At 71.5% G+C, this 19,896-nt stretch overlaps 1 protein-coding gene across 1 annotated transcript; it reads left to right on the plus strand.

Annotated features, from left to right (window-relative positions):
• Positions 1-935: 935 nt before the first annotated feature.
• On the plus strand, positions 936-19,095 carry PLOD3 (procollagen-lysine,2-oxoglutarate 5-dioxygenase 3). Its single transcript, XM_072848627.1, is given in 19 exon segments — positions 936-1,187; positions 2,421-2,484; positions 2,713-2,810; positions 4,064-4,165; positions 4,952-4,997; positions 5,000-5,050; positions 5,053-5,081; positions 6,967-7,088; positions 8,652-8,698; positions 8,701-8,759; positions 9,629-9,749; positions 10,570-10,573; positions 10,624-10,765; positions 12,166-12,279; positions 14,320-14,385; positions 15,441-15,545; positions 16,196-16,312; positions 16,877-16,987; positions 17,891-19,095. Coding segments are annotated over 18 exon segments (1,632 nt in total). The 3' UTR covers positions 16,970-16,987; positions 17,891-19,095.
• Positions 19,096-19,896: the final 801 nt, after the last annotated feature.

Here is a 19,896-nt window from a genome sequence, read left to right on the forward strand (position 1 = left end):
GGGGGACACACAGGGTTTGGGGGTGCCCCGGGGGGAACAGGGTTTGGGGGACCCCGGGGGGGCCAGGGGAAGGGTTGGGGGTGCCCCTGGGGGGAGACACAGGGTCTGAGGGGTCCCCGGGGGGTCGGGGGAAGGGTTTGGGGGTGCCCTGGGGACACACAGGGTTTGGGGGCCCCAGGGGGGCAGGGCTGGGGGGCCCGGCAGGGGAAGGGTTGGGGGGCCCGGGAAAGGTTGGGGGTGCCCCTGGGGGGGACACAGGGTTTGGGGGGGACACAGGGTTTGGGGTGCGCCGGGGGAGGGTTGGGGGGGCCCGGGGGAGGGTGGGGGGGAAGGGTTGGGGGTGCCCCTGGGGGGAGGGTTGGGGGGGCCGGGGAGGGTTGGGGGGAAGGGTTGGGGTGCCCCTGGGGGGAGACACAGGGTTTGGGGGCCCCGGGGGAGGGTTGGGGGGCCCCTGAGGGGGGGAACAGGGTTTGGGGGGACACACAGGGTTTGGGGGTGCCCCGGGGGCAAGGGTTGGGGGTGCCCGGGGGGACAGGGTTGGGGGGGCCTCGGGGGAAAGGGTTGGGGGCTGCCCCTGGGGGACACACAGGGTTTGGGGGGACACACAGGGTTTGGGGGTGCCCGGGGGGAACAGGGTTTGGGGGACCCCGGGGGCCAGGGGGAAGGGTTGGGGGTGCCCCTGGGGGGAGACACAGGGTCTGAGGCGTCCCCGGGGGTCGGGGGGCCGGGGGAAGGGTTTGGGGGTGCCCTGGGGCACACAGGGTTTGGGGGGCCCCGGGGGCAGGGCTGGGGGGCCCGGCGGGGAAGGGTTGGGGGGCCCGGGGAAAGGTTGGGGGTGCCCCTGGGGGGGACACAGGGTTTGGGGGCCCAGGGGGGAGGGTTGGGGGGTGCCCTGGGGGGGGGGGAACAGGGTTTGGGGTGCCCCGGGGGCAGGGATGAGGGCCCTCCTGGGTGGGGGCGGGGTTGAGGGGCGGGGAGGTGCCATTTTGGGGTGTCGCCGGGGGGGGTGGCAGTTTCAGGGGTCCCCCTGGGGGACGGGGACGGGGGGCGCTGCCATTTCGGGGTCCCCCGCAGGGTCCGTGGTGTTCTCCACGGCCGTCTGGCGCCTGGACGAGCGCTGGCGCTTCCGGGACGACGACGACGACCAGCTCTTCTACACCCGCCTCTACCTCGACCCCCGCCTGCGGGTGAGCCCCCCAGCCCCCCAAACCCCAGGGGCCCCCCCACCCCCCAGCCTCCCTGAGCCCCCTGGGACCCCCAAAACCTGCCCTGAGCCCCCCTGAGCCCCCAGCTCCCTGGAACCCCCTGAGTCCCCCATTCCCCCAGGACCCCTGAGCCCCCAAATCTCCCTGAGCCCCCCCACACCCCCAGCCTCCCCTGAGTCCCCGGGACCCCCAAACCTGCCCTGAGCCCCCCAGATCCCCTGGGAGCCCCAAAGCCCCCCAAATCCCCCTGAGAGCCCCAACCCTTTCTGAGCCCCACACAGCCCCCCAGGAGCCCCAAACCTGCCCTGGGTCCCCCAGATCCCCCCAGCCCCCCAGCTCCCTGGAACCCCTGAGCCCCCCAAATCCCCAGGAGCCCCCCCACACCCCCAGCCTCCCTGAGCCCCCGGGACCCCCAAAACCTGCCTGAGCCCCCCTGGGCCCCCCCAACCCCCTGGAGCCCCTGAGTCCCCCCATTCCCCGGCCCTCCTGGGCCCCAAACCTTCCAGGGACCCCAAACTCCCCAGGGTCCCCCCATTTCCCCAACACCCCTCCCAAAATCCCCTCGCCCCACCCCCTGGCCCCCCAACCCTCAGGGAAACCCCAAAATCCCCTTTCCCCCTTGGCCACCCTGGGCCCCCCAACCCCCCAGGGACCCCAAAATCCTCTCTTGCCCCCCCCCGGCCCTCCTGGGCCCCCCAAACACCCCAGGGACCCCAAAACTCCCTGGCCCCCCCACCCCCAGGGACCCCCAAAATCCCCTCGCCCCCCCAATCCCCTGGACCCCCAAACCCCCAGGGACCCCAAAATCCCCTCACCCCTCCCCGGCCCCCCTGGCCCCCCAACCCCAGGGACCCCCAAAATCCCCTCGCCCCCCCAATCCCCTGGACCCCCAAACCCCCCAGGGACCCCCCAAAATCCCCTCGCCCCCCCGGCCCTCCTGGGCCCCCCAATCCCCAGGGACCCCCAAAATCCCCTCGCCCCCCCCGGCCCCCTGGCCCCCCACCCCCAGGGACCCCCAAAATCCCCTTGCCACCCCCCACCCCCTGGCCCCCACCCCCCAGGGACCCCCAAAATCCCCTTGCCCCCCCAGCGACCCCTGGGACCACCCTCCTCCCCCAGCCCCTCCCAACCTTCCGGGGCCCCCAGGGTCCCCCCAAATCTTGGGGACCCTCCAGGGCCCCCCTGAACCCCCTTCCCCTCATTTGCCCCCCCCAGGAGGAGCTGGGGCTGGCGCTGGACCATTACTCCCAAATCTTCCAGAACCTCAACGGGGCCATCGGTGAGGGGGGGCCACGAGGGGGGCTACGGGGGGGACATGGGGGCCATGGGGGGCACAAAATTGGGGGGGCAGGGGAGTACGGGGGGGAATGGGGATGGGGGGGGTGCTCAGGGAGTCCTGGTCCATCGGGTGATGGGGGGGTGTTGTTGGGGGCGGGGGGTTTGGGGGTTCAGGCCACGATGTGGGGGTACGGGGGCTCCCCAGCCCCCCTGATCCCCTCCCCCCAAGATGAGGTGGTGCTCAAGTTCGAACCGGGGCGCGTGCGGGTGCGGAACGTGGCCTACGACACCCTGCCCGTGGTGATCCACGGGAACGGCCCCACCAAGGTACGGGGTGGGGGGGTCCCCAAAACCCCCCCGGGACCCCAAAACCTCCCTGGCACCCCTTGACCCCCCCTGGGACCCCAAAACCCCCTGGGACCCCCAGGACCCCCGAGACCCCTGGGACCCCCGACGCTCTGCCCGTAGTGATCCACGGGAACGGCCCCACCAAGGTATGGGGGGGGTCCCCAAAACCCCCAGGACCCCAAAACCTCCCTGGCACCCCTGACCCCCCCCTGGGACCCCAAACCCCCTGGGACCCCCTGACCCCTGGGACCCCAAACCCCCGGGACCCCCTGACCCCCTCCCGGGACCCCAAAACCCCCTGGGACCCCTGACCCCCCCCGGGACCCCAAAACCCCCCGGGACCCCCTGACCCCCCCCGGGACCCCAAAACCCCCCTGGGACCCCTGACCCCCTGGGACCCCAAACCCCCGGGACCCCCCTGACCCCCCCCGAGACCCCCGACCCCTCTGAGCCCCCCAGGATCCCCAGCAGCCCCCCAGCACTCCTGGGGGTCCCCTCAAAAGCCCCTGAGCCCCCCGGGGCCCTCTGGCCCCCCCTGCTGAGGGGTGAGGGGGGGTACAGGGTCCCCCAGGAAGATTTGGGGGTCCCCCGGGGGTTTGGGGGGGACCCCGACATCCCCCGTGCCCCACACGGTATCGGGGTGGCCTGGGGGATGTGGGGGGCACTGGGGGGCCCCCAGGGGGGTTGTGGGGTCCCTGGGGGGGATGTGGGGTGCAGTGGGGTGCTCAGAGGGGATGTGAGGCGCAGTGGGGGAATGTGGGGCGCAGTGGGGCGCAGTGGGGTGCCCAGAGAGGATGTGGGGCGCAGTGGGGGGATGTGGGGCGCAGTGGGGTGCCCAGAGGGGATGTGGGGCGCAGTGGGGAGATATGGGGCGCAGTGGGGGTCCCCAGGGGAGTTGTGGAGCGCAGCGGAGGGATGTGGGGCGCAGTGGGGTGCCCAGAGAGGATGTGGGGCGCAGCGGGGGATGTGGGGTGCCCAGAGGGGATGTGGGGGATGTGGGGCGCAGTGGGGTGCCCAGAGGGGACGTGGGGCGCAGTGGGGCGCAGTGGGGCGCAGGGGCGGGGGCCCCCCGGGTGCCCTCAGCCTCTCCAGGGCCTTGCGGGTGCCTGGGTGGGCGCAGGGGAGCCCAGCCCCGCCCCGGCAGGGTGGGGGAGGGCTCCCTGCTTTGGGGGGGAGGGGAGGGGGGTCCCTGGGTTTGGGGGGGGAGGGGGTCCCCACCCCTGCTCCCCCAGCTGCAGTTGAATTATTTGGGCAACTACGTCCCGGCCGGCTGGAGCCACGAGGGCGGCTGCGGGGACTGCGACCTTGGCCTGCGGCCCCGGGAGGGGGTCCCGGTACGGGGGGGCTGGGGGGGCCCAGGAACCGTGACCTTGACCTCTGACCCCTCGAGGGGTCGTGGTATTGGGGGGGTCCTGGGGTCCTGGGGGGCAGGGGGTCCCAGGAGCTGCGACCTTGACCTGTGGCCCCTTGAGGGGTCCTGGTATGGGGGGGCTGGGGGTCCTGGGGGTCGTGGGGTTCCCAGGAACCCTGACCTTGACCTTGATCCCTCGAGGGGATCCTGGTATTGGGGGGGGTCCTGGGGGCAGGGGGTCCCAGGAGCTGCGACCTTGACCTGCGGCCCCTCAAGGGGGTCCTGGTATGAGGGGGGGGTCCTGGGGGGTTCTAGGGGGCTTCAGGGGTCCTGGGAGGTCGGGGGGGTGTCCCAGGAACTGTGACCTTGACCTCTGACCTCTCGACGGGGTCCTGGTATTGGGGGGTCTGGAAGGTCGGGGGGTCCCAGGAACCGTGACCTTGACCTATGACCCCTCGAGGGCTCCTGGTATTGTGGGGGGTCTAGGGGGTTTCTGGGGGTCGTGGGAGGTCAGGGGGGCCCAGGAGCTGTGACCTTGACCTGTGACCCCTCGAGAGGGTCCCGGTACAGGGGGGGGGCTGAGGGAGATGGGGGGTCTTGGGGGTCCCGGGGGGTCAAGGGGTCCTGGGGCCTGCGCCCTATAGCCCCCAATGGGGGTCCTGGGGGGGGTCCGGGGTGTCGTGAGGGGCTGGGGGTGCTGAAGGATTATGGGGGGGTCTGTGGGTCGTGGGGTGCCCCGTGGGGTGCCCCACGCCGGTGTCCCCCCCAGGACGAGGAGCTGCCGTGGGTGCTGGTGGGGGTCTTCGTGGAGCAGCCCACCCCTTCCTGCCCCAGTTCCTCCAGCGCCTCCTGCACTGGCGCTACCCCCCGCCCGCCTGGGGCTCTTCCTGCACAACCGCGTGAGTTGGGGGCACCCCCCCCCAAGGACCCCCAACCCCCCGAAATCCTCAACCCCCCCAGGACCCCCAACCCCCCGGGAATCCCCAACCCCCAGGACCCCCAACCCCCCCCGGGAATCCCCAACCCCCCGGCAACACCCAATCCCCCAGGACCCCCAACCCCCCGGGAATCCCCAACCCCCAGCAACCCCCAATCCCCCAGGGACCCCCAACCCCCCAAGGACCCCCAACCCCCCCCCCGGGAACCCTCAACCCCCCCATGACCCCCAACCCCCCTGGGAATCCCCACCCCCCGGCAACCCCCAATCCCCCAGGGACCCCCAAACCCCAGGGGACCCCCCCAGGGACCCCCTCAGGGACCCCCAACCCCCTGGGACCCCCCAGTCCCCCCAGCAACCCCCAACCCCCTGGGACCCCCAACCCCCAGGAATCCCCAATCCCCCTGGCAACACCCAATCCCCCAGGGACCCCCAAGGAATCCTCAACCCCCCCAGGGACCCCCCAACCCCCTGGGAATCCCCAAACCCCCGGCAACCCCCAATCCCCCAGGGACCCCCAACCCCCCGGGAACCCCCAATCCCCCAGGGACCCCCCGGGGAACCCCCCAACCCCCTGGGAACCCCCAAACCCCAGGGACCCCCAATCCCCCCGGGAACCCCAACCCCCCAGGGACCCCCCGGGAACCCCCAATCCCCCTGGGAACCCCCAACCCCCAGGGACCCCCCAACCCTCAGGGACCCCCAAAACCCCCAAGGACCCCACTGGGAACCCCCAATCCCCCAGGGACCCCCAACCCCCCAGCGACCCCCGGGATCCCCCACACCCCCAAGGACCCCCACCCCCCGGGGTGCCCTGAGCCCAAATGGGGTCCCCATCCCCCCATGTGCCCCTCCCCCAGTGACCCCCAGTTCCCTACAGGGACCCCCAAGCCCCAGGGACCCCCGAGCCCCCGGGACCCCCCAGCCCCCTTGGGTGTCCCTGACATAGGTGCCCCCCCCAGGGTGCCCTGTCCCCCATCACCCCACTTGGGTGCCCCAAGACCCCAGGGTGCCCCCTGCCCCCAGGGTGACCCCCAGGGTGCCCCGAGACCCCCCGGGTCACTCCTGCCCCCCGGGTGTCCCGGTCCCCTTGGGTGCCCCGAGACCCCCAGGGTGCCCCTGCTCTGGGTGCCCTGAGCCCCCCCGGGTTACCCGAGACCCCAGGGTGCCCTGAGACCCCAAGGTGACCTCCAGGGTGCCAAATGACCCCCGGGGGCTCCTGCCCCCCCGGTGTCCCTGTCCCCTTGGGTGCCCCGAGACCCCTGGGGTGCCCCTGCCCCGGTGCCCCACCCCCCGGGTGCCCATGGCCCGGGTGTCGGCTGAGGCGGTGTCCCCGGTGTCCCCCGTGCCCCCCCGTGTCCCCGTGCCCCTCCGTGTCCCCCCGTGTCCCCGTGTCCCCCGTGCCCCCCGTGTCCCCCGTATCCCCCGGTGTCCCCCCTGTGCCCCCGTGCCCCCTGTGTCCCCCCCGTGTCCCGTGCCCCCGTGCCCCCCGTGTCCCCATGCCCCCCATGCCCCCATGCCCCCCATGCCCCCCGTGTCCCCATGCCCCCGTGCCCCCGTGTCCACCCGTGCCCCCCATGCCCCCCATGGCCCCCGTGCTCCCAGTCCCCATGCCCCTGTGCCCCCATGCCCCCATGCCCCCCGTGCCCCCATGCCCCCCCGTGCCCCCATGCCCCATGCCCCCCCCATGCCCCCCATGCCCCCCGTGTCTCAGTGCCCCATGCCCCCCGTGCCCCCATGCCCCCATGCCCCCATGCTCCCCCGTGTCCCCGTGCCCCGTCCCCATGGTGCCCCCATGCCCCCATGCCCCCCCGTGCCCCATGCCCCCGTGCCCCCTGTCCCCGCAGGAGGGGCACCACGAGCCCCACATCGCCGCTGCTTGGCCTCGGCTGCGCCGGCGCTTCGCCAGCGCCAGGGTGGTGGGGCCCGAGGAGGCGCTGGGAGCGGGGGCGGCGCGGGACATGGGCATGTACGGGGACAGGGACGGGGACAGGGGGACAGGGGGACAGGGGGACATGGGGACAGGGGGATATGGGGACATGGGGACATGGGCATGTACGGGGACAGGGACGGGGACAGGGGACAGGGACAGGGGACAGGGGACATGGGCATGCACGGGACAGGGACGGGACAGGGACAGGGACAGGGGGACAGGGGACAGGGGACAGGGGACATGGGGACAGGGGACATGGGCATGTACGGGACAGGGACAGGGGACAGGGGGACAGGGACAGGGGACAGGGGACAGGGGGACAGGGGGACATGGGCATGTACGGGGACAGGGACGGGGGCAGGGGGACAGGGACAGGGGGACAGGGGGACATGGGCATGTACGGGACAGGGACGGGACAGGGGACAGGACAGGGGACAGGGGACATGGGCATGCACGGGACAGGGACGGACAGGGGACAGGGACAGGGGACAGGGACAGGGGACAGGGGACATGGGGACAGGGGGACATGGGCATGTACGGGGACAGGGACAGGGGACATGGGCATGTACGGGGACAGGGACAGGGGGACAGGGGACATGGACAGGGGACAAGGGACATGGCAGGGGGACAGGGACAGGGGACAGGGGACATGGGGACAGGGGACATGGGGACGGGGACAGGGACAGGGGACAGGGGACAGGGACAGGGGGACAGGGGGACATGGGCATGTACGGGGACAGGGACGGGGACAGGGGGACAGGACAGGGGACAGGGACAGGGGACATGGGGACAGGGGATATGGGGACATGGGGACATGGGCATGTGCACGGGACAGGGACGGGACAGGGGGACAGGGGACATTGGGACATGGGGACAGGGACATGGGGACATGGGGACAGGGACGGACAGGGGACAGGGACATGGGGACATGGGCATGCACGGGGACAGGACAGGGACAGGGACATGGGACAGGGACAGGGGACAGGGGACATGGGGACATGGACATGGGGACAGGGACAGGGGACAGGGACAGGGGACAGGGGGACATGGGGACATGGGCATGCACGGACAGGGACAGGGACAGGGGACAGGGACGGACAGGGGACATGGGGACAGGGACAGGGGACATGGGGACATGGGGGCAGGGACGGACAGGGGGACAGGGACATGGGACATGGGGATATGGGGACATGGGGACATGGACATGGGGACAGGGACAGGGGACAGGGGACAGGGACATGGGGACATGGGGACATGGGGACATGGACATGGGGACAGGGGACAGGGACAGGGACCAGGGGACGGGACAGGGACATGGGGACATGGGGACAGGGGACAGGGGACAGGGGACATGGGGACGTACGGGGGGACATTGGGACGTGGGGGTACACGGGGACATGGGGACATGGGGGGACAGAGGGACACGGGGGACACGGGGCTGGGGTGGTGCAGGACGGGGGGGGATGGGGGGATGGGGGGACAGGGGCCCATGGCCGGGGACCGTGGGGGAGACACGGGCTGGGGGGGCAGGGGGGGGCCGTGGGGGCCGGGGCGGGGCCAGTGGTGGCCGGCGGCTGGTGGCCACGGGCGCTGTGGCAGGGCGCTGTGCCGGCGGGACCCCCGGTGCCAGCACTACCTGCGCCTGGACGGGACGTGGCCCTCACCCACCCCGGGGCCCTGCGCGCCCTCCTGCGCCAGAACCGGTGGGTGCCCCCGCGCCCCCCAACTGCCCCCCGCGCCCCAACTGCCCCCCGCACCCCCAACTGCCCCTGTGACCCCACTACCCCCCGTGACCCCCAACTGCCTCCTCTGCCCCCAACTGCCCCCCGCGCCCCCACTGCCCCCGCGCCCCAACTGCCCCCCTGCGCCCCCACTGCCCCCACGCCCCCCAACTGCCCCCTGTGACCCCAACTGCCCCCGCGCCCCCACTGCCCCCGTGCCCCCAACTGCCCCCTGTGACCCCCAACTGCCCCTGTGACCCCCAACTGCCCCCCCGTGACCCCCAACTGCCCCCTGTGACCCCCACTACCCCCCGTGACCCCCAACTGCCTCCTCTGCCCCCCAACTGCCCCCCGCGCCCCACTGCCCCTGTGACCCCCAACTGCCCCCGTGACCCCCAACTGCCCCCGCGCCCCAACTGCCCCTCGCCACTGCCCCCGCGCCCCCAACTGCCCCTGCGCCCCCACTGCCCCCACGCCCCAACTGCCCCCCGTGACCCCCAACTGCCCCCTGTGCCCCCCAACTGCCTCCCTCTGCCCCCATGCCCCCCGCGCCCCACTGCCCCTGTGACCCCCACTGCCCCCGCGACCCCCAACTGCCCCCTGTGCCCCCCAACTGCCCCTCTGCCCCCCAACTGCCCCCTGTGACTCCCCACTGCCCCCCTCTGCCCCCCGCCCCTCTGCCCCCCACTGCCCCCCAGCCCCCCAGCCCCAGAACCCCTGCGTGACCCCACACCCCCCACGCCCCCGTGAACCCCTCTGCCCCCACACTGACCCATGCCCCCATGCCCCCTTTGCCCCCCGACCCCCCGTGCCCTCTGACCCCCCGTGCCCCCTGACCCCCGTGCCCCCACGCAGGCGGGTGCTGGCCCCCTGCTCTCCCGCCCGGGCCAGCTCTGGTCCAACTTCTGGGGCGCCCTCAGCCCCGAGGGCTACTACGCCCGGGCCCAGGACTACGTCGACATCGTCCAGGGCAAGCGCCGGGGGGTACCGCCCCCGCCCCGCCCCCCCGGCAGCCACGCCCACGCGGGGCCACGCCCATGCAGGGCCACACCCCCCCGTGACGGCCACTGGGAGCCCCAGCCCCCCCCTCCCCCCGACACCCATTATAGCCCCGCCCCACTGGAAGTCCCGCCCCCATGAGCCACGCCCCCGCTGAAACCCCGCCCATCTGGGACCCCATCCGCATCATGGCCCATTCCCTGCGAGCCACGCCCGCTGCGAGCCACGCCCCAACCCCGCCCCTGCAGCGATCCCCATGATAGCCCCACCCCATGAGCCGCGCCCCATGAGCCACGCCTCTCCATAACCCCACCCCAGGGCGATCTCCATCATAGCCCCACCCCCTAGGAGCCACGCCCCGATCCCCGCCCTGGGGCTGTCCCCATGATAGCCCCACCCCTATGAGCCACGCCCCCATGAGCCACGCCCTCTCCATAACCCCGCCCCAGGGCGATCTCCGTCATAGCCCCACCCCTAGGAGCCACGCCCCCACGGGAGATCAGTCCCCATAAGAGCCCCGCCCCCAGGGGAGCCCCGCCCCCTTGCAGCCCGCCCCCTGCCAGCTCCTCTCCGGGGGGAGGGGCTATGCCGAAGCCCCACCCCTGGAAGGGGGGGGCGTGTCCATGCTGGCCCCGCCCCCAGCAGTGAGAGTGGGCGGGGTGGGTTACTCGGGGGGGTGTGTTTACTCGGGGGGGGCGTGTCCCAGGCTGGCCCCACCCCCAGCAATGGCCCCGCCCATCGTGAGCAGGGGGAGGCGGGGTCTGGGGTGGGTTGTGGGCGGGGTCAGTGTGTTGGAGGCGTGTCTTCTCCCCGGCCTTGGCCCCGCCCTGACGCCGAGGGGGCGGGGCCAGGGGGGTGTGGAACGTGCCCTACCTAAGCCACGCCTACCTGGTGGGCGGGGCGGCGCTGGGGGGGCCGCGGGGGGAGGGGCCCGTCTTCACCCGCCCGGACACCGACCCCGACATGGCCTTCTGCCGCCTGGCGCGCGAGCGGGTACGGCCGCGCCCCTCCCCACCCCCAACCCCCGAACCCCACAAACCGCCCTGCCCCCCACCGAACCCCCCAGTCCCCCAACCCCCCGAACCCCACAAACCGCCCCGCCCCCACTGAACCCCAACCCCCAAACCCCCGCCCCCACTGAACCCCCAAAACCGCCCCAACCCCCCCAACCCGCCCGCCCCACCGAACCCCCTGCCCCCCAACCCCCCGAACCCCCACAAACCGCCCGCCACCCACTGAACCCCCAAACCGCCCAGCCCCCCCAACCCCCGCCCCGAACCCCACAAACCGCCCCAACCCCCCACCCCCCGGACCCCCAAACCGCCCTGCCCCCACCAACCCCCAAACCCCCGTCCCCCCGAACCCCCCAGCTGCCCCCCCCCCGGAACCCCACAAACCGCCCCGCCCCACTGAACCCCCAACCCCCCAACCCCCCAAACCGCCCCACCGAACCTCCCCTGCCCCCCGAACCCCACAAACCGCCCCACCCCCCGAACCCCCAACCCCCTGCCCCCACCGAACCCCCCAAACCCCCGCTGAACCCCCAAACCGCCCTGCCCCCACCAAACCCCCAAACCCCGTCCCCCGAACCCCCAAACCGACCACCGAACCCCCTGCCCCCCAACCCCCGAACCCCACAAACCGCCCCGCCCCCACTGAACCCCCAACCCCCTGCCCCCGAACCCCCAACCCCCCACCCTCCCGAACCCCCAAACCGCCCCAACCCCCGCCCCACTGCCCCCACCAAACCCCCCCCCCAAAACCGCCCCAACCCCCCGCCCCACCGAACCCCAAACCTCCCCACCCCCCAACACCGCCACCCCCGCCCCGAACCCCCAAACACCCCCGTCGTCCCCCACTGGGACCCCACCTCCCCCAACCTCGCCCCCGGGACCCCTCCCCCACCCCACCCCCAGCACCCCAAAATCCCCCATCCCCCAAATCCCTCCCCCTTACCCCCTCCCCACACATCCAAGAGAGGGTCCCCGGGGGGGAGGGGTCCCATTGTGGGGGAGGGGTTCCCTGGGGAGGGGCTCACTTGGGGGAGGGGTCCCTACTGTGGGGAGGGTTTCCCTGGGGGAGGGGTCCTTTGGGGGAGGGGTCCCCATTGGGGAGGGGTTTCTGGGGGAGGGGCTCACTTGGGGGGAGGTCCCTACTGTGGGGGAGGGTTTCTCTGGGGAGGGGCTCACTTCGGGGTGGAGGGGTCCCCATTGGGGGGAGGGGTCCCCGTTGGGGGAGGGGGTTCCCGGGGGAGGGGTTCCTTGAGGGGAGGGGTCTCTTGGGGGAGGGACGATTCCCCTGGGGGGTGGGGACACTTTGGGGGAGGGGTCCCTTGGGGAGGGGTCCTCCTGGGGGGGGAGGGGTCCCCACTGGGGTCCCGCCCCTCCCCCCAGGGGCTGTTCCTGCACGTCACCAACCGGGAGGAGTTCGGGCACCTCCTGGTGGCCAATGGCTACAACAGCACGCGGCGGCACCCGGACCTGCTGCAGCTGGCCCACAACCCCCGGGTACCCCAGTTACACCAGTAACCACCAGTACCAGCAGTCACCTCCAGTCACCTCCCAGTAACCACCAGTAACACCAGTGCCCCCCCCTCCCCTGCACCCCGACCTGCTCCAGCTGCCCCACAACCCCTGGGTACCACCAGTAACACCAGTAACCACCAGTCACCTCCCAGTAACCACCAGTCACCTCCCAGTAACCACCAGTAAGCACCAGTCACCTCCCAGTAACCACCAGTAAGCACCAGTCACCTCCCAGTAACACCAGTGCCCCCCCCCTCCCCTGCACCCCGACCTGCTCCAGCTGCCCCACAACCCCCAGGTACCACCAGTAACACCAGTAACCACCAGTAACTCCCAGTCACCTCCAGTAACCCCCCAGTAACCTCCCAGCAACCTCCCAGTAACCACCAGTAGCATCAGTCATCTCCCAGTAACACCAGTAACCTCCCAGTAACACCAGTGCCCCCCCCTCCCCTGCATCCCGACCTGCTCCAGCTGCCCCACAACCCCCGGGTACCACCAGTAACACCAGTAACCACCAGTCACCTCCCAGTAACCACCAGTCACCTCCCAGTCACCTCCCAGTCACCTCCCAGTAACCACCAGCAACGTCCCAGTAACCACCAGTAACACCAGTCACCTCCCAGTAACCACCAGTAACCACCAGTCACCTCCCAGTCACCTCCCAGTAACCTCCCAGTAACCACCAGCAACATCCCAGTAACCACCAGTAACACCAGTCACCTCCCAGTAACCACCAGTCACCTCCCAGTAACCACCAGCAACGTCCAAGTAACCACCAGTAATCACCAGTCACCTCCCAGTAACCACCAGTCATCTCCCAGTAACCTCCCAGTAACCACCAGCAACGTCCCAGTAACCACCAGTCACCTCCCAGTAACCACCAGTCACCTCCCAGTCACCTCCCAGTCACCTCCCAGTAACCACCAGCAACGTCCCAGTAACCACCAGTAACACCAGTCACCTCCCAGTAACCACCAGTAACCACCAGTCACCTCCCAGTCACCTCCCAGTAACCTCCCAGTAACCACCAGCAACATCCCAGTAACCACCAGTAACACCAGTCACCTCCCAGTAACACCAGTGCCCCCCCCTCCCCTGCACCCCGACCTGCTCCAGCTGCCCCACAACCCCTGGGTCTGCACCAGTTACACCAGTAACCACCAGTAACCTCCCAGTAACCACCAGTCACCTCCCAGTCACCTTCCAGTAACCACCAGTAACACCAGTCACCTCCCAGTAACCACCAGTCACCTACCAGTCACCTCCCAGTAACCACCAGTCACGTCCCAGTCACCTCCCAGTAACCACCAGTAAGCACCAGTCACCTCCCAGTAACCTCCCAGTAACCACCAGCAACGTCCCAGTAACCACCAGTAACACCAGTCACTTCCCAGTAACCACCAGTAACACCAGTAACCTCCCAGTAACACCAGTGCCCCCCCCTCTCCTGCACCCCGACCTGCTCCAGCTGCCCCACAACCCCTGGGTCTGCACCAGTAACACCAGTCACCTCCCAGTAACCACCAGTAACCACCAGTCACCTCCCAGTCACCTCCCAGTAACCACCAGTAACCACCAGTCACCTCCCAGTCACCTTCCAGTAACCACCAGTAACACCAGTCACCTCCCAGTAACCACCAGTAACACCAGTCACCTCCCAGTCACCTCCCAGTAACCACCAGTCACCTCCCAGTAACACCAGTGCCCCCCCCTCCCCTGCACCCCGACCTGGTCCGGCTCCCCCCCCCCCCAGTGCCCCCCAGTGCCTCCCAGTGCCCCCAGTGCCCCCAGTGCCTCCCAGTGCCCCCCAGTGCCCCCAGTGCCCCCAGTGCCTCCCAGTGCCCCCAGTGCCTCCCAGTGCCCCCCAGTGCCCCCCAGTGCCCCCAGTGCCCCCAGTGCCTCCCAGTGCCCCCCAGTGCCCCCCAGTGCCCCCAGTGCCTCCCAGTGCCCCCCAGTGCCCCCCAGTGCCCCCAGTGCCTCCCAGTGCCTCCCAGTGCCCCCAGTGACCGCCCCCCGCAGGACTGGGAGGAGCAGTACCTCCATGAGAACTACAGCCGCATCTTCGAGGAGAACCTCTACGAGGAGGTAGGGACGGGCCCAGGACTCGCTGTCCCCAGGGACCCCCCCAGCCCCAGTGGGGACCCCCAGGGGGACCCCAATACCCATGGAGGGACCATGGGGACCCCCCCAGGCCCAGGGAGGGGTTTGGGGACCCCAGGGGGACCCCCAGACCCTGGAGAAGACTTTGGGGACCCCCCCAGACCCATGGAGGGACCTTGGGACCCTCCAAGATGTCCCAGAGCCTGGAGAAGACTTTGGGGACCCCAGGGGGACCCCAATACCCATGGAGGGACATTGGGGACCCCCCCAGACCCAGGGAGGGGTTGGGGGACCCCATCGGGACCCCAATACCCAGGGAGGGACCTTGGGGACCCCCCCAGACCCATGGTGGGACCTGGGGACCCTCCAGGATGCCCCAGACCCTGAAGAAGATTTTGGGGACCCCATCGGGACCCCAATGCCCATGGAGGGACCTTGGGGACCCCCCCAGACCCAGGGAGGGGTTTGGGGACCCCATCGGGAACCCCCAGACCCATGGAGGGACCTTGGGGACCCCCAGACCCATGGAGGGGACCTGGGGACCCTCTAGGATGCCCCAGACCCTGGAGAAGACTTTGGGGACCCCAGGGGGACCCCAATGCCCATGGAGGGACCTTGGGGACCCCCCCAGACCCAGGGAGGGGTTTGGGGACCCCATAGGGACCCCCCCAGACCCATGGTGGGACCTTGGGGACCCCCCCAGACCCAGGGAGGGGTTGGGGGACCCCAGGAGGACCCCCAGACCCAGGGAGGGACCTTGGGGACCCCCCCCCACCCCAGACCCATGGTGGAACCTTGGGGACATTTTGGGGACCCCCCCCCGCCCCCCCCAATCCCAAGGCTGAATTTTGGGCTCACCTCAGACCCCGAACGAGACTTTGAGAACCTCTTGGGGACCTCCTGGCTCAGGGAGGGACCCCAGGGCCGTGTCACCCACGGGAGACGCGGGGGTGGGGTGGGGGTGGGGGGTCCCTGGAGGTTTTTTGGGGGGTCCCTGGAGGTTTTGGGGTCCCCCACCCCCCGCTGTCCCCCCCCCCCAGCCCTGCCCCGATGTCTACCAGTTCCCGCTCTTCTCGGAGCGGTTGTGCGAGGAGGTGCTGGACGAGGCGGAGCACTACGGGCGCTGGAGCCGGGACCACCACGAGGTGAGGTCCCGAGGTGGCCCCAGGACGAGGGTTGGTGGCCCCAGGGTGGGGGGGGGTGGTCCCAGGATGAGGGTTGGTGGCTCCAGGGTGGGGACGTGCTGGTGGTCCCAGGATGAGGCTTGGTGGCCCCAGGGTGGTGGTGGGAATGGCCCTGGGGTTGGATGAGATGGTGGCCCCAGGGTGGAGATGTGGTGGTGGCCGTGGGATGAGGTTTGGTGGCCCCAGGGTGGATGAGATGGTGGCCCCAGGGTGGGGACGTGCTGGTGGCCCCAGGATGAGGGTTGGTGGCCCCAGGGTGGTGGTGGGAATGACCCCGGGATTGGATGTGCTGGTGGCCCCAGGATGAGGCTTGGTGGCCCCAGGATGGTGGTGGGAATGACCCTGGGGTTGGATGAGATGGTGGCCCCAGGGTGGGGACGTGCTGGTGGCCCCAGGACAGGGGTTGGTGGCCCCTGGGTGAAGCTGGTGGTGGCCCCAGGGTGGATGAGATGGTGGCTCCAAGGTGGGGACGTGGTGGTGGCCCTGGGATGGGGTTCGGTGGCCCCGGGGTGGATGAGACGGCGGCCCCAGGGTGGGGACGTGCTGGTGGCCCCAGGACGGGGGTTGGTGGCCGCGGCGGTGGCGCCGAGGTGACCCGGGGGCGTCCGCAGGCGGGGGCCGAGGCGGTGGCCCTGGGCCCCCTGGGGCTGGAGCCGGCCTGGCTGGGGGCCCTGCGCCGCTTCCTGCCCCCCGTGGCCCGCAAGCTCTTCCCTGGCTACCACCCCAAGGTGGGCGGGGCTGGAGGAAAGGGGCGGGGCTGGGGAAGGGGTGGGGCCGGGGAAAGGGCAGGGGCTGTGGGAAGGGGCAGGGCCTGTGGGAACGGGGCGGGGCTGGGGGAAGGGGTTTCTGGGGAGGGGGGTGGCTCTGAGAAATGGGGCGGGGCTTTGGATTGAGGGGGCGTGGCTAAGGGGTGGGTGGGATTTGAGGGGTGGGCGGGGCTTCTAGGGAGAGGGCGGCTCCAGGATCTAGGGTGGGGCTTTGAGTAAGGGGTGTGGCCACATGGGCTGGGCGGGGTTATGGGAAGGGGTGGGGCTTCGGGGAAGGGGCGGGGCTCTGACGGCGGGGGGGAGCCTGGGGGCGTGGCTCATGGAAGGGGGGCGGGTCTGGGGAGTGGGCGGGGCTTCGGGCAAGGGAGTGGGCGTGGTTACAGGGAAGGGGTGTGGCTTCGGGCAGGGGCGCGGCGGGGTGGCGGGGAGGCTATGGGGAGGGGGCGTGGCTTCGGGAAAGGGGCGGGGTCTGTGGGGCGGGCGGGGGCGGGGCTGGCGCAGCCCCGCCCACCGCGCCGCGCGCAGGGCCGGGCCGTGCTGAGCGCCGTGGTCCGGTACCGCCCCTCCCCGCCCCCGCCGCCCCCGCCCGCGGAGCCCCCGCGGCCACCGCCACGCTGAGCCTGGCCCTCAGCCCCCCAGGTACGGGGGACGGGGGACTGGGGGGACTGGGAGGGAGCTGGGGGGACTGGGGGGCACTGGGGGGAACTGGGAGGGAGCTGGGGGGGACTGGGGGGACTGGGGGGCACTGGGGGGAACTGGGAGGGAGCTGGGGGGCACTGGGGGGGACTGGGGGGCACTGGGGGGGGAACTGGGAGGGAGCTGGGGGGCACTGGGGGGGACTGGGGGGCACTGGGGGGGAACTGGGAGGGAGCTGGGGGCACTGGGGGGACTGGGGGGCACTGGGGGGAACTGGGAGGGAACTGGGGGGGACTGGGGGGCACTGGGGGGGAAACTGGGAGGGAACTGGGGGGGGGACTGGGGGGCGCTGGGGGGAAACTGGGAGGGAACTGGGGGGACTGGGGGGGAAACTGGGAGGGAACTGGGGGGACTGGGGGCACTGGGGGTGGAAACAGGGGGGACTGGGGGGCCACTGGGGGGGAAGCTGGGAGGGAACTGGGGGGACTGGGGGCACTGGGGGGTACTGGGGGAAGCTGGGAGGGAGCTGGGGGTTACTGGGGGAAACTGGGAGGGAACTGAGGGGCACTGGGGGGACTGGGGGGCACTGGGGGAGGACTGGGAGGGAGCTGGGGGGCACTGGGGGCATGGGGGGAGGACTGGGGGCACTGGGAGACATGGAGGGAACTGGGGGGCTCTGAGGGGGAACTGGGGACACTGCGAGGGAACTGGGGGTACTGGGAGGGAACTGGGAGCACCCCGGGGTGCTGGGGGGACACTGGGAGCACCCTGGGGTGCTGGGGGGGGGGACTGGGAGCACCCCGGGGTGCTGGGGGGACACTGGGGGGGCACTGGGAGCACCCCGGGGTACTGGGGGGGGGCACTGGGAGCACCCCAGGGTGCCGGCCCCCCCCCTGACGCGCTCCCAGGGCGGGGGCTGGCACTTCCCCCGCTACGACTGCGCGGTGCCGGCCCCTCCCCCCGGCTGGGCCCTGCTGCACCCCGGGCGCCTGACGCATCACCCCGGGGTGCTGCCCCCCGCCGCCGGCACCCGCTACGCCCTGCTCACCCTGCTGGACCCCTGAGGGGCCTCGGGGACGTCGGGGACATCGGGGACACCCACGGCGTTGGGGACACCCACGGCGTTGGGGACACCCAGGGTGTTGGGGACACCCCAGCACCCCGGGGTGCTGCCCCTCCCCCAGCACCCGCTACGTCCTGATCACCCTGCTCGACCCCCGAGGGACGTCGGGGACACCCAGGGTGTTGGGGACACCCACGGCGTTGGGGACACCCAGGGTGTTGGGGACACCCAGGATGTTGGGGACACCCAGGACCCCGGGGACACCCAGCACCCCGGGGTGCTGCCCCCTCCCCCAGCACCCGCTACGTCCTGCTCACCCTGCTCGACCCCAAGGGACATCGTGGACCTTGGGGACACCCCAGACCTCGGGGACATTGGGGACATCGAGGACACCCATGGCATTAGGGACACCCAGGATGTTGGGGACACCCCAGCACCCCAGGGTGCTGCCCCCCCCCCCCCCCAGCACCCGCTACGTCCTGCTCACCCTGCTCGACCCCCGAGGGACGTCGGGGACACCCGGGACCTTGGGGACACCCGGGACCGCGGGGACCTCGGGGACACCCAGGACACCGCAGACACGAAAGACCTTGGGGACATCGGTGACACCCAGCACCCTGGGGTGCTGCCCATCCCCCCCCCCAGCACCCGCTCCCCCTTCTTGACCCCTGAGGGACATCGAGGACGTCGGGGACCTTTGGGGACACCCGGGACCTCGGGGTCACCCAGGATATCGGGGACACCCAGCACCCCAGGGTGCTGCCCCCTCCCCCCCGACGCTGACACCCTCGAGGGACACCCAGACCTCGGGGACACCCAGGACCTTGGGGACCCCGGGGACACCCAGCACCCCTGGGTGCTGCCCCTCCCCCCCCGCCCCCGCTCACCCTGCGGGACCCTGGAACGGGGCCACGGGGGACGCTGGGGACATCGCTGACGTCATGAGGACGGGAGGGGGAGGGGCGCCACGGGAGGGGGAGGGGCGATCGGACCCCCCCACCCCTGCGCAATAAAATATCGGGGTTCGCCCCCCCCCTTGACGTCATTTCTCCATGCTCCCCACGCCCATGACGTCACTCGCCTGCCCCCCTCGCTGATTGGCGGCTTCGTGGTGCGGGGGTGGGAGCACAGACCAGGGCGCACCGTGATTGGTGGAGGCTGTTTGCATCACACTCCCCCCCCCCCCCGGTTTTCGGGGACCCCCCGACGCCCAATTTCGGGGCTCCCCACGCTGCCCCTCCCCACCCCACCCCTTTCCGGGGCGCTCCCCAGTTTGGGGACCCCCTCCCCACCCGGGACCCCCAAATCCCGGGGCTCCTCCCCACCTCCAACACCCCCCAAATTCGGGGACCCCATTTCTGGGGACCCCCACGTTTCCAGGACCCCCACTTTTCGGTATCCCCCCCCCCCCATTTTTGGGGACCCCGCACCCCATTCCCAAGACACCTCCCCTCCCTTTGGGCTCCCCCACTTTTGGGGACACCCCCCCATTTCTCGGACCTCCCCCAAATCCAGCCCCCCTCCCCCTAATTTCGAGGTCCCCCCGTTTCAGGTGTCCCCCCCGTTTCGGGGTCCCGCGTTTCCTGACACCCCCCATTTCGGGGTCCCCCTTTTCGGGGTCCCCCATTTTGTGTGTGTCCCCCCGTTTCAGGGTCCCCGCGTTTCGGGGTCCCCCACCCATTTCGGGGTGTCCCCTCCCATTTCGGGGTCCCCCATTTTGTGGCCCCCCTTTTTGGGGTCCCCCCCGTTTCGGGGTGTCCCCCCCCATTTCGGGGACCCCCCGTTTCGGGGACCCCCACCCATTTCGGGGTCCCACCCATTTCGGGGACCCCCACCCATTTCGGGG

The sequence above is a fragment of the Ciconia boyciana genome, chromosome 32 (assembly GCF_034638445.1).
Source record: "Ciconia boyciana chromosome 32, ASM3463844v1, whole genome shotgun sequence".
NCBI classification, from domain to species: domain Eukaryota; kingdom Metazoa; phylum Chordata; class Aves; order Ciconiiformes; family Ciconiidae; genus Ciconia; species Ciconia boyciana.